Source organism: Leucoraja erinacea, chromosome 16, assembly GCF_028641065.1.
Source record: "Leucoraja erinacea ecotype New England chromosome 16, Leri_hhj_1, whole genome shotgun sequence".
Lineage (NCBI taxonomy): Eukaryota > Metazoa > Chordata > Chondrichthyes > Rajiformes > Rajidae > Leucoraja > Leucoraja erinaceus.
In genome coordinates, this window is record NC_073392.1 from 9,172,348 (window position 1) to 9,185,820 (window position 13,473).

At 44.4% G+C, this 13,473-nt stretch overlaps 1 protein-coding gene across 1 annotated transcript; it reads right to left on the reverse strand.

The window, feature by feature from the left end:
- Positions 1-758: 758 nt before the first annotated feature.
- On the reverse strand, positions 759-13,213 carry lmod3 (leiomodin 3 (fetal)). Its single transcript, XM_055647653.1, is given in 4 exon segments — positions 759-2,454; positions 10,154-11,215; positions 11,217-11,606; positions 12,797-13,213. Coding segments are annotated over 4 exon segments (1,779 nt in total). The 5' UTR covers positions 13,097-13,213; the 3' UTR covers positions 759-2,427.
- Between the last annotated feature and the right edge of the window lie 260 nt (positions 13,214-13,473).

Below are 13,473 nucleotides of genomic sequence, written 5' to 3' on the forward strand. Positions count from 1 at the left end.
AAACCTGTAAGTCTTTGGAGTGTAGAGTGTAAACCGAATCACCCGGAGAAAATTACGGGGAGAACGTGCAAACTCCGTACAGACAACTACCTACAGTGAGGCTCGATCCCGGCTCTCTGGCGCTGTAAGGCAGCAACTCTAACTGCTGTGCCACTGTGCCGCCCCACCAGTTGCATAGCACAAATATATATTTTTTAATGGTAAAAATAGTTCACTTCTAACTTAGCACATTTTTTGTTCTGCTAAATAATAATTTGTCTATGTGCACTGATGCTAGTTATGAAAGTACATTTTGGGAATTTGAGCTCTGATAGATAAGATTCTTGATTAGTACGGGTGTCATGGGGAGAAGGCAGCAGAATAGGGTTAGGAGGAAGAGATAGACCAGCCATGATTGAATGGTGGAGTAGACTGGATGGGCCGAATGGCCTAATTCTACTCCTAGCACATGACCTTATGACAGTAAACTTTTGAAGCTGCTGTACTATCATGTAGAGGAAAAACACTATTGACCTTTATGGAAGGAAACCAGCAGTCCATTCAGGTCCAACAACACAACTCCAGTCTATCAATTGACTGATTGTTAATGCCGTAAGGACAGAGGTATGAGCAATACATTCTGTATTCCCACTGCACAAGGAACCTCATTTAGAATAACTATTTTGCAATAACTTGATACATATTTTGTTGTTAATCCTATGTGACACCAAGTCTATTAGAAGTGGGGGGTGGGGGCGAGGGGGTTGTTCCCCATAAATGTTCTTTAAGCAAATATATTAAAGCTGTTCAATATAATTGGCCTTTATGAATTCAATTCTGAAGTGCCTTTTGTCAATTGTCAATAGATTCATCTTTTGCAATTCATATTTTATAAAGATTTTCTTGAAACATATACTTCAATACTGTTTGCACTTTATTGTAGATTGCAGGAGCCTATATCAGTTTTACAGCTTACTACTTAGTTGTACCCAGCAATTGTAAATTAGTGAATAATGCAACTTTTCAACTTTGAACACCATCTGAAGTCATGGAAAAGCAACAAACAATGCACCTGCATCCCCCAATGACAATTAATTGCAGATTAGCTTTATCACTGAGTTGAGTTAATTACCAACAGGCAGTTTAGTTTTGATTGTGCAATTTGCGGTGCAATAACACAATTCTTAATTCCAGGCACCAGGTAATATGTCCAGTAATACTCCCATTAGCTATATAACATTCTGTTTAATTGCAGCACAGTGGCGCAATAGTAGAGTTGCTACCTTACAACGCCAGAGACCTGGGATCGATCCTGACTCTGGGTGCTGTCTGTACGGAGTTTGTACGTTCTCCCTGTGACCGTGTGGGTTTTCACCGGATGCTCCGGTTTTCTCCCAAAGACGTACAGGTTTGTATGGCAATTGGTTTGGCAAAATTGTAAATTGTCCCTGGTGTGTGATGGATAGTGTTAGTGTGCAGGGATCGCCGGTCGGCACGGACTCAGTGGGCCGAAGGGTTTGTTTCCGCGCTGTATCCCTAAACTAAAAAACTAAACAAAATCTTCAGTGGTCTAGAAAAGGAGGTATTTGTCTTTGTAGATTTTCCACAAAATGTGTGTTTAAAACTTAAAAGGTCCGACAAGAATAAATGCATTTAGTAATACTCGTCCAACATGTGGAGTCTGAAGAAGGGTCCCGACCCAAAACGTCACCCATCCATGTTCTCCAGAGATGGTGCATGACGTGTTGAGTTACTCCAGCACTTTGTATCCTTTCCTGAAAACATTCCTGTGGATTCTAGGCCCTTGTAATGAAGTCACAGAGGGCAGCACAGTGGCGCAGCGGTCGGGTTGCTGCTTTACAGCGCCAGTGATCCAGGTTCGATCCTGACCATGGGTGCAATCTGTACAGAGTTCGTACGTTCTCCCTGTGACCACGTAGGTTTTCTCTGGGTGCTCCAGTTTCCTCCCACACTCCAAAGACTTACGTTTGTAGGTTAATTGGCTTCAGTGATTTTTTTTAATTGTCCTTAGTCTGTAGTAAAGTGCTGGTGTACGGGATCGCTGGTCGACACGGACTTGGAGGGTTGATGGGCCTGTTTCCGTGCTGTATCTCTAAAGACTAAAGTAAGGTAAAACATGCTAAAATGTCAAAACATGCCATGACATCAACATGAGGCTAATATTTAATAATTTCATTTTATAATACATTCCAAATTCCAAGATACAAATCAAAGTGAATAAGTAACTTTCTAAGACAATACGCTTTTTATGCATATAGTTTATGCAAAAGATAAACACCTGTAACCTGTTCTTATTAATTGTTCCCACACAGATATGCAAACAGTAGGGTTCTGCCAAAGGTTTATTGTGACACACCGTCTCCATTGTTGCACGGTTTTAAAATGTTAGGCAAGTATCCATTTTACTCGTTCCCCATGTTAGCAAGACTAATCCAACTGCTTTGGAAGTGGAACCTGTTAAAGAGAGAAAACAAAGAATGAATGTCATCATTTGGATAAATTGCAACCACTTGTGTAAGAATATCAGAAGCCAAATGCCTTCTGACATTTTGAAGAACTAACTGAATGGCTGAGCAGGGCCTTGCATCATTTGTGAATGCAGAGTGTTGGTCATATGACATTGGCTTCAATTGCAAAATATTCAGCAGAGAATAGGGCAGCACGGTGGCGCAGCGGTAAAGTTGCTGCCTTTTAGTGCCAGGGACCCGGGTTCGATCCTGACTACGGATGCCGTCTGTATGGTGTTTGTACGTTCTCCCCGTGACCTGCGTGGATTTTCTCTGGGATCTCCGGTTTCCTCCCACACTCCAAAAACTTGTAGGTTAATTGGCATCAGTAAAATTGTAAATTGACCCTTGTGAGGGTCGGATAGTGTTAATATGCGGGGATCACTGGTCAGCACTGACTTGGTGGGCCAAAGGGCCTGTTTCCGCGCTGCATCTCTAAACTAAACTAACAATCTCTTTCTACTTAAGAATTAAGGATAATCTGAAGAACTTCATTAAAATTCAATGTTCGATTAATTTGCTTTATTACAATTTCAGAGTTAGTTGTAATAAATTGCCAGTTGCCTTCTGTTTTGGGAATGATAATTTTGAATTCTGCACCAAAATATTATGCTCTTTGTGTCACTGGAATTTGCTCTTGGTTTTATCAAGGAAGTGGACATTACAAAACTGCAGGCAACAAGGAGGTTGTCAGGACAGTGGAAGTTTTAAACAAAAGTGGAGAAAATAGGAGAGGCTTAACGATAGTTGCAGCTTACAGTGCCAGAGGCCTAACATCGATCCTGATTACAGGTGCTTGCCGGTACGGAGTTAAAAGACATACAGTTTTGTAGGTTAATTGATTTGGTAAAATTGTAAATTGTTCCTAGCGTATGTGGGAGATAGTGTTAATGTGCAGAGATCGCTGGTCAGCGCGATCTCGGTGGGTCGAAGGGCACTATCTCTAAAACAATCTAAAATTAAAAACTAAAAATACCAAAAAAACATCCAGTACTTAAAATAGACACAAAATGCTAGAGAAACGCAGTGGGAGAGACAGCATCTCCGGAGTTAAGGAATGGGTGATGTTTTGGGTTGAGACGCTACTTCAGTCACTCATTCCTTCTCTTCAGAGATGCTGCCTGTCCCGCTGAGTTACTCCAGCTTTTTGTGCCTATCTTCAGAAGGTAACTCTTCACAAAGTGTGGATGGAATTAATATGTGCAGCTTTAAGGAAATAGGTTCAATATAGTTTTCCAAAACAAACTGGATAACCAAAATTATACAAAATATACAGCATAAAAACATATACAGCGTAAATATTCGGTCCAGCCATTACATGATGCCATTTTTACTCGATCCAAGCCTCCTCTTGTCCTTCCATATCTAAATCTATCTGTCATACCCTCTATTCACCCTAATGAATTTCTCTAAACTCCACTTGCAAGGACCTTATCTATTCACCTCAGTCATTCCAGACTATATTGGGCTTCTTATTGAGGAAGATACTTGACAAGGAGATGGTATAGCAAGGATTCAATTATTTTGTTTCTGTCGAGTCTCTGTGGAGTTTTGGAGACTGAAGTGATCTCATGGATAGATAAGATTCTTAGAGGAGTTGCCAAAATAGATGCTATATGTTTCACCATGTACATGAGTAAGGAACTAGTTTAGTTTATTGACACATGTACTGAGGTAACCATATATAACAATTACAGCACGGAAACAGGCCATCTCGGCCCTACAAGTCCGTGCCAAACAACGTTTTTTCCCTTAGTCCCACCTGCCTGCACTCATACCATAACCCTCCATTCTCTTCTCATCCATATGCCTATCCAATTTATTTTTAAATGATACCAACGAACATGCCGCCACCACTTCCACTGGAAGCTCATTCCACACCGCTACCACTCTCTGAGTAAAGAAGTTCCCCCTCATGTTACCCTTAAACTTCTGTCCCTTAATTCTGAAGTCATGTCCTCTTGTTTGAATCTTCCCTATTCTCAAAGGGAAAAGATTGTCCACACCAACTCTGTCTATCCCTCTCATCATTTTAAAGACCTCTATCAAGTCCCCCCTTAACCTTCTGCGCTCCAGAGAATAAAGACCTAACTTATTCAACCTATCTCTGTAACTTAGTTGTTGAAACCCAGGCAACATTCTAGGTAGAGTGAAAAGATTTTGTTGCTTAATATCCAGTCAGCGGAAAGACTATACATGATTGCAATCCACAGTGTACAGAAACATGCTAAAGGGAATAACTTGTAGTGCGAGATAAAATCCAGTAAAGTCCAATTGAAGATAGTTTGAACGTCTCTAATGAGTAGGTAGTAGCTCAGGTCCGCTCTCTAGTTGTTGATAGGGTGGTTGCCTGATAACAGCTGGGAAGAAACTGTCCCTGAATCTGTAGGTGTGCATTTTAACACTTCTTTCACCTCGTGCCCGATGGTTGTGGGGGGGGGGGGGGGGGAAGAGGGAGTGACCAGTGTGAGACTGGTCCTTGATTATCCTGCTGGCCCTGCCGAGGCAGCATGAAGTGTAAATAGAGTCATTGGAAGGGAGGTGGTTTGTGTGATGGTCTGGGCTGCGTCCACAATTCTCTGCAATTTCAAGCTGTCTTTGATGGAGCTGTTCCCAAACCGTGCTGTGATGCATCCCGATAAAATGCTTTCTTGAGGTGCAGAAGTTGGGGTGAGCGTAGTTGGGGACATGCCAAACTTCCTAAGTCTTCGAAGGAACAATGTCACATTATATCTGTGATGAGTCATCATGGTTTATCCTTTGTAACTCTAGCAGACAGAGACCTAACCTGCTAGATGGCTCCTCATAAATTTCACCTTCCAAGACGTGGGTGAATCTCACCGCATCCCCTCTGGAGCAAGTATCCTTTTTTTTAGCGAGCAAAATGACACAGTAGTCCAGATCTGTAGCAACTCTTGCATTCTCTTACAATGAAAGCCAGGATACCATTTGGGTATACCTTCTCCCCGCCACCCCCTATCAATCTGAAGAAGGGTTTCGGCCTGAAACGTTGCCTATTTCCTTCGCTCCATAGATGCTGCTGCACCCGATGAGTTTCTCCAGCTTTTTTTTTGTGTACCTACCATTTGGGCTCCTGATTGCCTGCTGCATTGGCATGTTCACCTCCAGTAACACCCTTATCGGTCTGAAGAAGGTACCCGACCCGAAACATCACCTAACCATGTTCTCCAGAGATGCTGCCTGACCCACTGAGTTACTCCAGCACTTTGTCTCTTTTTGAAGTTCCTTGTTTCTTTAACCCACTTAGATCCTTTGTTTACACCACCATTTCCCAATCTCTACCAGCTTAAAATTACTCAGCAATTCTATTTTTTTTCTACCAAAGTAGCTAACCTCATGTTTTTCCACATTGTGTTCCATCAACCTTTTCACTATCCACTCATCCATCTCATCCACTATCCCCTTCAAATCCATTCACATCTTTATTACTGCTCACATTTGCAATTTGTTGCTAGTCATCAGTAAACTTGGAACCATTTCATCTAATCTCCTTGATGTTGATTGTGAATAGTTAACACCCCAGCACCAATCTCCGGGGTCTACCCCAACAGTCACAACCTGTCACCCTGAGCAGAACCCACTTATTCCCACTCTGTTAACCAACAATCCATACAAACCTCAATATCACCACAATTTTGCATTCTAACCATGTCCACCAACCTCTTATTTGGGACCTTATCAAAAGTCATCTGAAAATCTAAATTGTTAATACCCACTAGTCCCCCTGATCTATCTTCTATATACATCTTCAAAGAGCTCCCGTAGATTAGTCAAACATAATTTTTCTTTCACTAATGCATGCTGACTCTGTTCGATCAATACTATTTTCTAAATGCCTTAATATCCTTTGATGTAGATTCAAACAATTTCCCTGCAACCAAGGTCATATAATAGTCATCGAATGTGAAAACAGTCCCTTCGGCCCAACTTGCCCACACTGCCCAACATATCCCATCCACACGAGTCCCACCTGCCTGGCATTTGGCCCATATCCCTCTAAACCTGTCTTCTCCACATACTTAACAGGTGAAGGGTTCCCTGCTTAATCTCTCTACATCTTTGCTTCTTAAAAAATAAGGTCTCATTTGCTATCCTCCAAACTGTAGGAATCATAGCAGAATCAATGGAATTTTGGAAGATGCTAGCCAGAGCATTATTATCTCCGCAGCCACCTCTTTCAAAACTCTGGATGCAGATCATCCATTTCTTGGGATATATCAGTTTTCAGGAATGTTAACTTCCCGAATTTAAAAAAAACTAAAATATATTTCCTCATTTGTGCTGGTTCCTTATTTCTTTAGTACTTTTGCGAGATTTTCTGTAAAGGCAGAATTCACTGCTATTTCCTTATTCGTGATAAATTCTCTCATTTCCATCTCATCTTTGAAATTCGCTGCTGAGGGAGCTGTGGATTATGAATAATTATTTTAGGTTGAAATCGATTTTTTTGCAAATGTGAAATTGTGGTATCTAACCAATAAACTAAGCAGTCGTGATCTTACTGAATAGTGGAGCAGGTTCAAGGGATCTCATGAATTACTCTTGCTCTGATTTCTCATATTGTTTTTGTTCTGATCAATGTCCTATCTTATCTTATCAAAACTTTTCAAAATGTTAAGGATCTTATTCAAGTCATTATTCAGCTTTGTCAAAAGGAGAAGCGGCACGATAGCACAGCGGCAGAGTTATAGCACCAGAGACCCAGGTTCGATCCCGACCATGGATGCTGTCTGTACGGAGTTTGTACGTTCTCCCTGTGACCTGCAGGGGGTTTTCTCCACGATCTTCAGTTTCCTCCCGCACTCAATAGACAATAGGTGCAGGAGTAGGCCATTCGGCCCTTCGAGCCAGCACCGCCATTCAATATGATCATGGCTGAACATCCAACTCGGTATCCTGTACCTGCCTTCTCTCCATATCCCCTGATCCCTTTAGCCACAACTAACTCCCTCTTAAATATAGCCAATGAACTGGCTGATGTGTTCATGGCTGATCATCCCCAATCAGTACCCTGTTCCTTCCTTCTCCCCATATCCCCTGACTCCGCTATCTTTACTCCAAAGACATACAGGTTTGTAGGTTAATTGGCTTGGTATAATTGTAAATTGTTCTCAGTTTGTGTAGGATAGTGCTAGTGCGTGTGTTATAATAATTATTATTATTGCCACATGTACCGAGGTACACTGAAAAGCTTTTTTTGTAGAGTGCTATCCAGTCGGCAAAAACTGTACATAATTAAAAAGACTATTAACGATTAAAAAGACTACACGTGATTTATTGTAGTTCTCCTTGGTATTGTCAATACGGCAAATTAGGTCTTGATTGAGTGAAAGGTGTGATATGGAAACAGGCCCTTCTGTCCACTGAGTCCATGCCGACCATCGATCAGCCGTTCACATTAGTTCTTTGCTATCCCACTTTGTCATCTGCTCCCTACACACTGGGGGCAATTTACAGAGGCCAATTAACCCTCAGACTAAATATGTCATGGACACATTTAGAAATGTTTTTGATCCCAAGGCATTAATATAAACTATAAACAGCGGTGATTTCAGGACCAGTTCTTGAGCAATCCAACTTTCTTCTGGTACTCCTAATGTTACTTTCTTTCTTCTGCCTTGAAGCTCGCTAACTCTCAAGAATGTCCCGACCCAAAAGGTCTGAAACAAGATCCTGATCTGAAATATCCCCTGTGCATGTCCTCCAGAGTAGCTGTCTAACTTGCTGAGCTCCTCCAGCACTTTGTAATTTTCGCTCAAGATTCATGCACCTGCAATTCCTTGTGTCGAACTCTCCATTCGACCACTTGTAACCTGATTTTCCATTTGATAGACGCAAAATACAAAAAAAGCCAGCGTGCAAGCATATTCAGCAATTAGTTTGGCAAATTCCAGCCTCTCCTGCTTATCCGAAGATTTATTCTTTCTACCATCATCCAATTCTGCTGAAAACTAATCCCTGAAACATCCACATTTCTCTCTCCTTCCCAAGTCTGCTGAACAAGTATTTCTGTTCTTCTTTCAGATTTTCAGCAAACCTAATTTCTTATAAAGTTAGACACAAAGTGCTGGAATAACTCAATGGGTCAGGCAGCATCTCTGGAGAACATGCTGAGAGGATTTACAAGGATGTTGCCAGGACTCGAGGGTCTGAGCTATAGGGAGAGGTTGAGTAGGCTGGGTCTCTATTCCATGGAGCGCAGGAGGATGAGGAGTGACCTTATGGAGGTGTATATAATCATGAGAATAATAGATTAGGTGGATGCACAGAGCCTCTTGACCAGAGTGGGGTAATCGAGAACCAGAAGGCATAGGTTTAAGGTGAAGGGGGGAAAGATTTTATAGGAATCTGACGGGTAGCTTTTTCACGGAAAGGGGGTGGGTGTATGGAACGAACCGCCGGAGAAGGTAGTTGAGACAGCAACTATTGCAACATTTAAGAATCAATTAGACAGATACATGGTTAGGACAGGTTTGGAGGGATATGGGTCAATCGTAAGCAGGTGGGTCTAGTGTAGATGGGACACGTTGGTCAGTGTGGGCAAGTTGGGCGGAATGGCCTGTTTCCGCACTATCACTGGGCCTGTCCCACTTACGCGACCTTTGCAGGCGACTGCCGGCACCCATGATAGGTCGCCGAAATTTACAATATGTTGAAAATTCAGTGGTGACCAGAAAGACCAGTGGCGACCACTACGACTCTTTGGAGACCTATCACGACCATAGGGGACCTCTCACAAACATACAGGCTGTATGGTCATGAGAGGTCTCCAATGGGCGTGAGAGGTCGGTCACCCGCGACATGTCGCCAGGGCTCGCCTGTATGGACGTGAGAGGTCTCGAAAGCCGTAGCGTCTTGATGATCGCCGCTGAATTTTCAACATGTTGAAAATTTTGGTGACCTATCACGGATGCTGGCAGTCGCCTGTAAAGGTCACGTAAGTGGGACAGGCCCTTATGACTATAACATGGATCTTAAGAGTCATAGAGTGATACAGCGTGGAAACAGGCCATTCGGCTCAACTTGCCCACACCGGCCAACATCTCCCAGCTACACTAGTCCCACCTGCCTGTGTTTGGTCCATATCCCTCCAAACATGTCCTATCCATGTTCCTGTCTAGCTGTTTCTTATATGTTGGGACAGTCCCTGCCTCAACTACCTCCTCTGGCAGCTTGTTCCATACATCCACCACCCTTTGTGTGAAGAAGTTACCTCTCAGATTCCTATTAAATCTTTTCCCCTTCACCTTGAACCTATATCCTCTGGTTTTCGATTCACCTATTCTGGGCAAGAGACTCTGTGCATCTCCCCAATCTATTCTTTTCATGATTTTAAAAGCCTCAATAAGATCACCCCTCAACCTCCTGCACTCCACAGAATAGAGTCCCAGCCTACTCAACCTCACCCTATAGGTCAGACCCCCTAGCAATATCCTCGTAAAACCTCTCTGTAGCCTTTCCATCTTGACAACATGTCACCCAGAATTGGTGACATTCTAGGTAGTTTCAAAACAAGTTTCAGGCTTTATTCATTGATACAAGTTAATTTTTCATACTGGATGACCAGTATCATGAGAAAGACGTCTACTGATACGTTACGGAGGAGTTGTGCAAATGTTACTCACAGATTTTAAAAAGGCCACATTGCTCTGACGAATATCACTTAACAAGTCATCGCGAGGGGTGCTTTCAACCACAGGTGCCTGTCTCGCCCTGGGAACTGGTTTTAGTGACTTTATCATTGCCTTTAAGTTTGGCGTTTCATTCCCATCCACTCTGTCTTGATTTGCTTTTTTTTTGCTCTGTTTTTTTGTCACTTTTCTGAGTTGAACTCGCTGGGCGGGGCTTGGCGAGCGGTGCAAGGCAATGGGCGGAGGGAAGGGATGGTCGTCACAGATGGTGGAGAAACTTGGCATGTATGCGTCCAACATCGCCAGCGTGTCAGGGGAGATTTTCCGACAGGCGTTCACCATGACTTCTTGCTCCTGTGCAAACTGGTCCCGCTGCTGCTTCAGTCTCCGCTGCCTCTGCTGATCCAGGTTGCGACTCAGCAGGTTGGTCACCACCATCCTTGGGCCTGGCAGCTCGAAGTGGTAGCCCAGCTTCAGCAGGGTGGAATTGGCTTTGAGAAGGCGGGCGATCTCCATCTCGGCGTGGTGCCCTAACATGTGCCTCTGGTTGTGGAACCTCAGCTCGGTGAGAACCTCATTGAATTGCAAGCACCTCAGGATAGCTACGATACCCTTGCCTGAGATGAAGTTGGACTCGATGTTGAGGGTGACAATTCTCTTGTTTTCTCTCAGCATGTTGGCTATGGCGAAGGCGATATTATCATCGGCCCCTGTATTGGTGATGCTGAACAAGGTCACGTGCTTGTTCTTCTTCAGAGCTTCCACAAAGCTTTTCAACATCTCTTTCGGGATGTTTTCCACATTATTTAGGTTAACCTCTTTCACATCGGGCTTGTTTTTGCGAATATTTGCCAGTGCATCGTCCAAATGCGTTGGGTTTCCTGAGGGCCTGGCACTAAGTTTGAGGAAACTGCTGTCCATTTCCAGTTTCTTCCCTGCTTTTAACTTGCCCTTTGTCACCTCAGTATTTTCTTGGTCTTCTTTAAGCAGCGTAGGAATGGGAAGCTCTTCCTTGATCTCCTCTTTGCTGTCATTGACAGTGTCCTGATCTTCAGTGGGATGAGATTGGATCCGGCTGGTTGCACAAGGGAATGGCCTCCTCAATCTTCTCCTGCTCATCCTGTGGCTGATCAGCGACGATCTCCTCCACCACATTCTGAGGATCACAGCTCTCGCCTTCAAGTTCAAGACCGGGTTCAGTCGGTAGCAGTTCTTTGCTTTGCTGTTCCTTCATCGTCTCCACCAACTCCTTCTCCCTCTCCGATTTGAACGCGACATTTTTGCTCTCCGGCTCGCCATTATCCAGTTGCTGAATCTGCTGACTATTCCCAGGCAGGTTTTCCGAATTTGTCTCTCCTTCATCGCTGCTTTCCGCCTCGCTTTCATTCCTCCCTCCCTCAGAGTCCTTTTCGCTTTGCGTTCCATTTAGTTTTTTCACCACGTTTTGCTGTTTGGAAGAGAGAAGTTTTTAAATTTTTTTGTTTTTCTTGTCAGTGATGTAGAAAGTAATAAGGTCAGAGGAGCAGAATTAGGCCATTCGGCCCATCAAGTCTACTCCGCCACTCAATCACGGCTGATCTATCTCTTCCTCCTAACCCCATTCTCCTGCCTTCTCCCCATAACATCTGACACTCACCCGTACTAATCAAGAATCTATCTACCTCTGCCTTAAATATAAGCTAAATAGGGCTCTTAAAGATAATGGAGTCATGGGATATGGGGGAGAAGGCAGGAACGGGGTACAAATTGGGGATGATTAGCCATGATCACATTGAATGGCGATGCTGGCTCGAAGGACCGAATGGCCTACTCCTGCATCTATTGTCTATATATCCACTGACTTTGCCTCCACAGACTTCTGAGGCAAGGAATTCCACAGATTCACCACCATAGTTAGCTGTAAAGCTAACCAACACACCAGTTCCAACTGAAAGTAACCCATCCATTGAGTCTCAGACCAATCATTTTGTATCTGTCTTGCACCTTAGCTAAACGATTTCTATTTCATGGGATCACAAGCTGAGCTGCGTTGACAACTGAATGTGCGGCATGAATTTACATTGCTGTACATGCACTGGATAGGTAGCGCTCGTTCCCTAGGAGACTTTCTATTTATATGTCTGACCATATGTCTGACATATGAAGGGCTGGACTGAAACGTGGCGAGGGAAGAGACACCAAAGTGTAACGCTAATAATGAAGAGAGGAAGGGGGAAAAAAACCAGCCCAATTATTTAACGTAGACACACAAAGAACTGCAGATGCTGGTTTAAGAAAAAAAGGTACAATAGTGCTGGAGTATCTCAACTGGTCATGAATCTCCTGACCTGCTGAGTCACTCCAACACTTTGTGTTGCTTTCCACAGTTATTTACTAATTCCCTCTTCAGGTCTGAAGAAGGGCCTCGACCGCGAAACGTCACCCATTCCTTCTCTCCAGAGATGCTGCCTGTCCCGCTGAGTTACACCAGGATTTTTGTGTCTCCCTGACCCTTCAGTTCAAAACCAGCGCCTGTAGTTCCTTCCCACGGATGCTGTTAATTCAGTTGCCTTTGCATTGTCATGGCAGCATTGACTTCTCGTTGAGATACAACCCCTTCTAGCCTTGCTGCCCGCCACCATGTGCAACAACACCCACCTCGCCGTCCAGCAGAGTGGCCGGGACCCTCTCTTCCTCCAGCAGCCGGTTCGATTCCTTCTCCCAGTGCAAGTATTCCACCAGGGAGCGGTGGTCGAAGGAGCCGGTGGGAGGTTTGCCCGTGTGGTCTCTCTGCCTGTGGCCCAGGGGGACGTGCAGGTCGGGCTCCAGGTCTTCCATGTCGCTCTGCAGTTGCTTCAGTTCCTCGGCGGACAAGGTGGCGAGGATCTCGTCCTCGTCCATCTCCTCGCCGGAGCAGTCGCCGGCCTCGGAGTCCTGGCTGTTGCTGCAGTCAGACATGGTTGTGGCTTGTTGGGGGAATCTCCAGCCCAGCACCGGTCGCTCTCCGTCTCCAGCCCCAGCCCCAACTCCAGGCTCCAGCGCCGCTCTCCGCTAATGTATTTATGGACAGCCAGCAGCGCTTGCCAAGTACTCCCATCACCCCCACCCCCTCCCCTCCCTGACATCTCACTACAGCTGCCTTCCCTTTTTCGTCCCTTCCACGGGTGACGAAAGGTTTTCGAGAACATTCGTTGGCAAAACCACTCTGGACGGATGACATGGACCACGAAGTAAACAGTAGTGGTTTTCAAACCCAACCTGGAGCTTCCACTGTGGGATGGGCACAAACAAAAAACAACTGGAGTCACTCATCAGGCAGCATCTCTAGAGAAGAA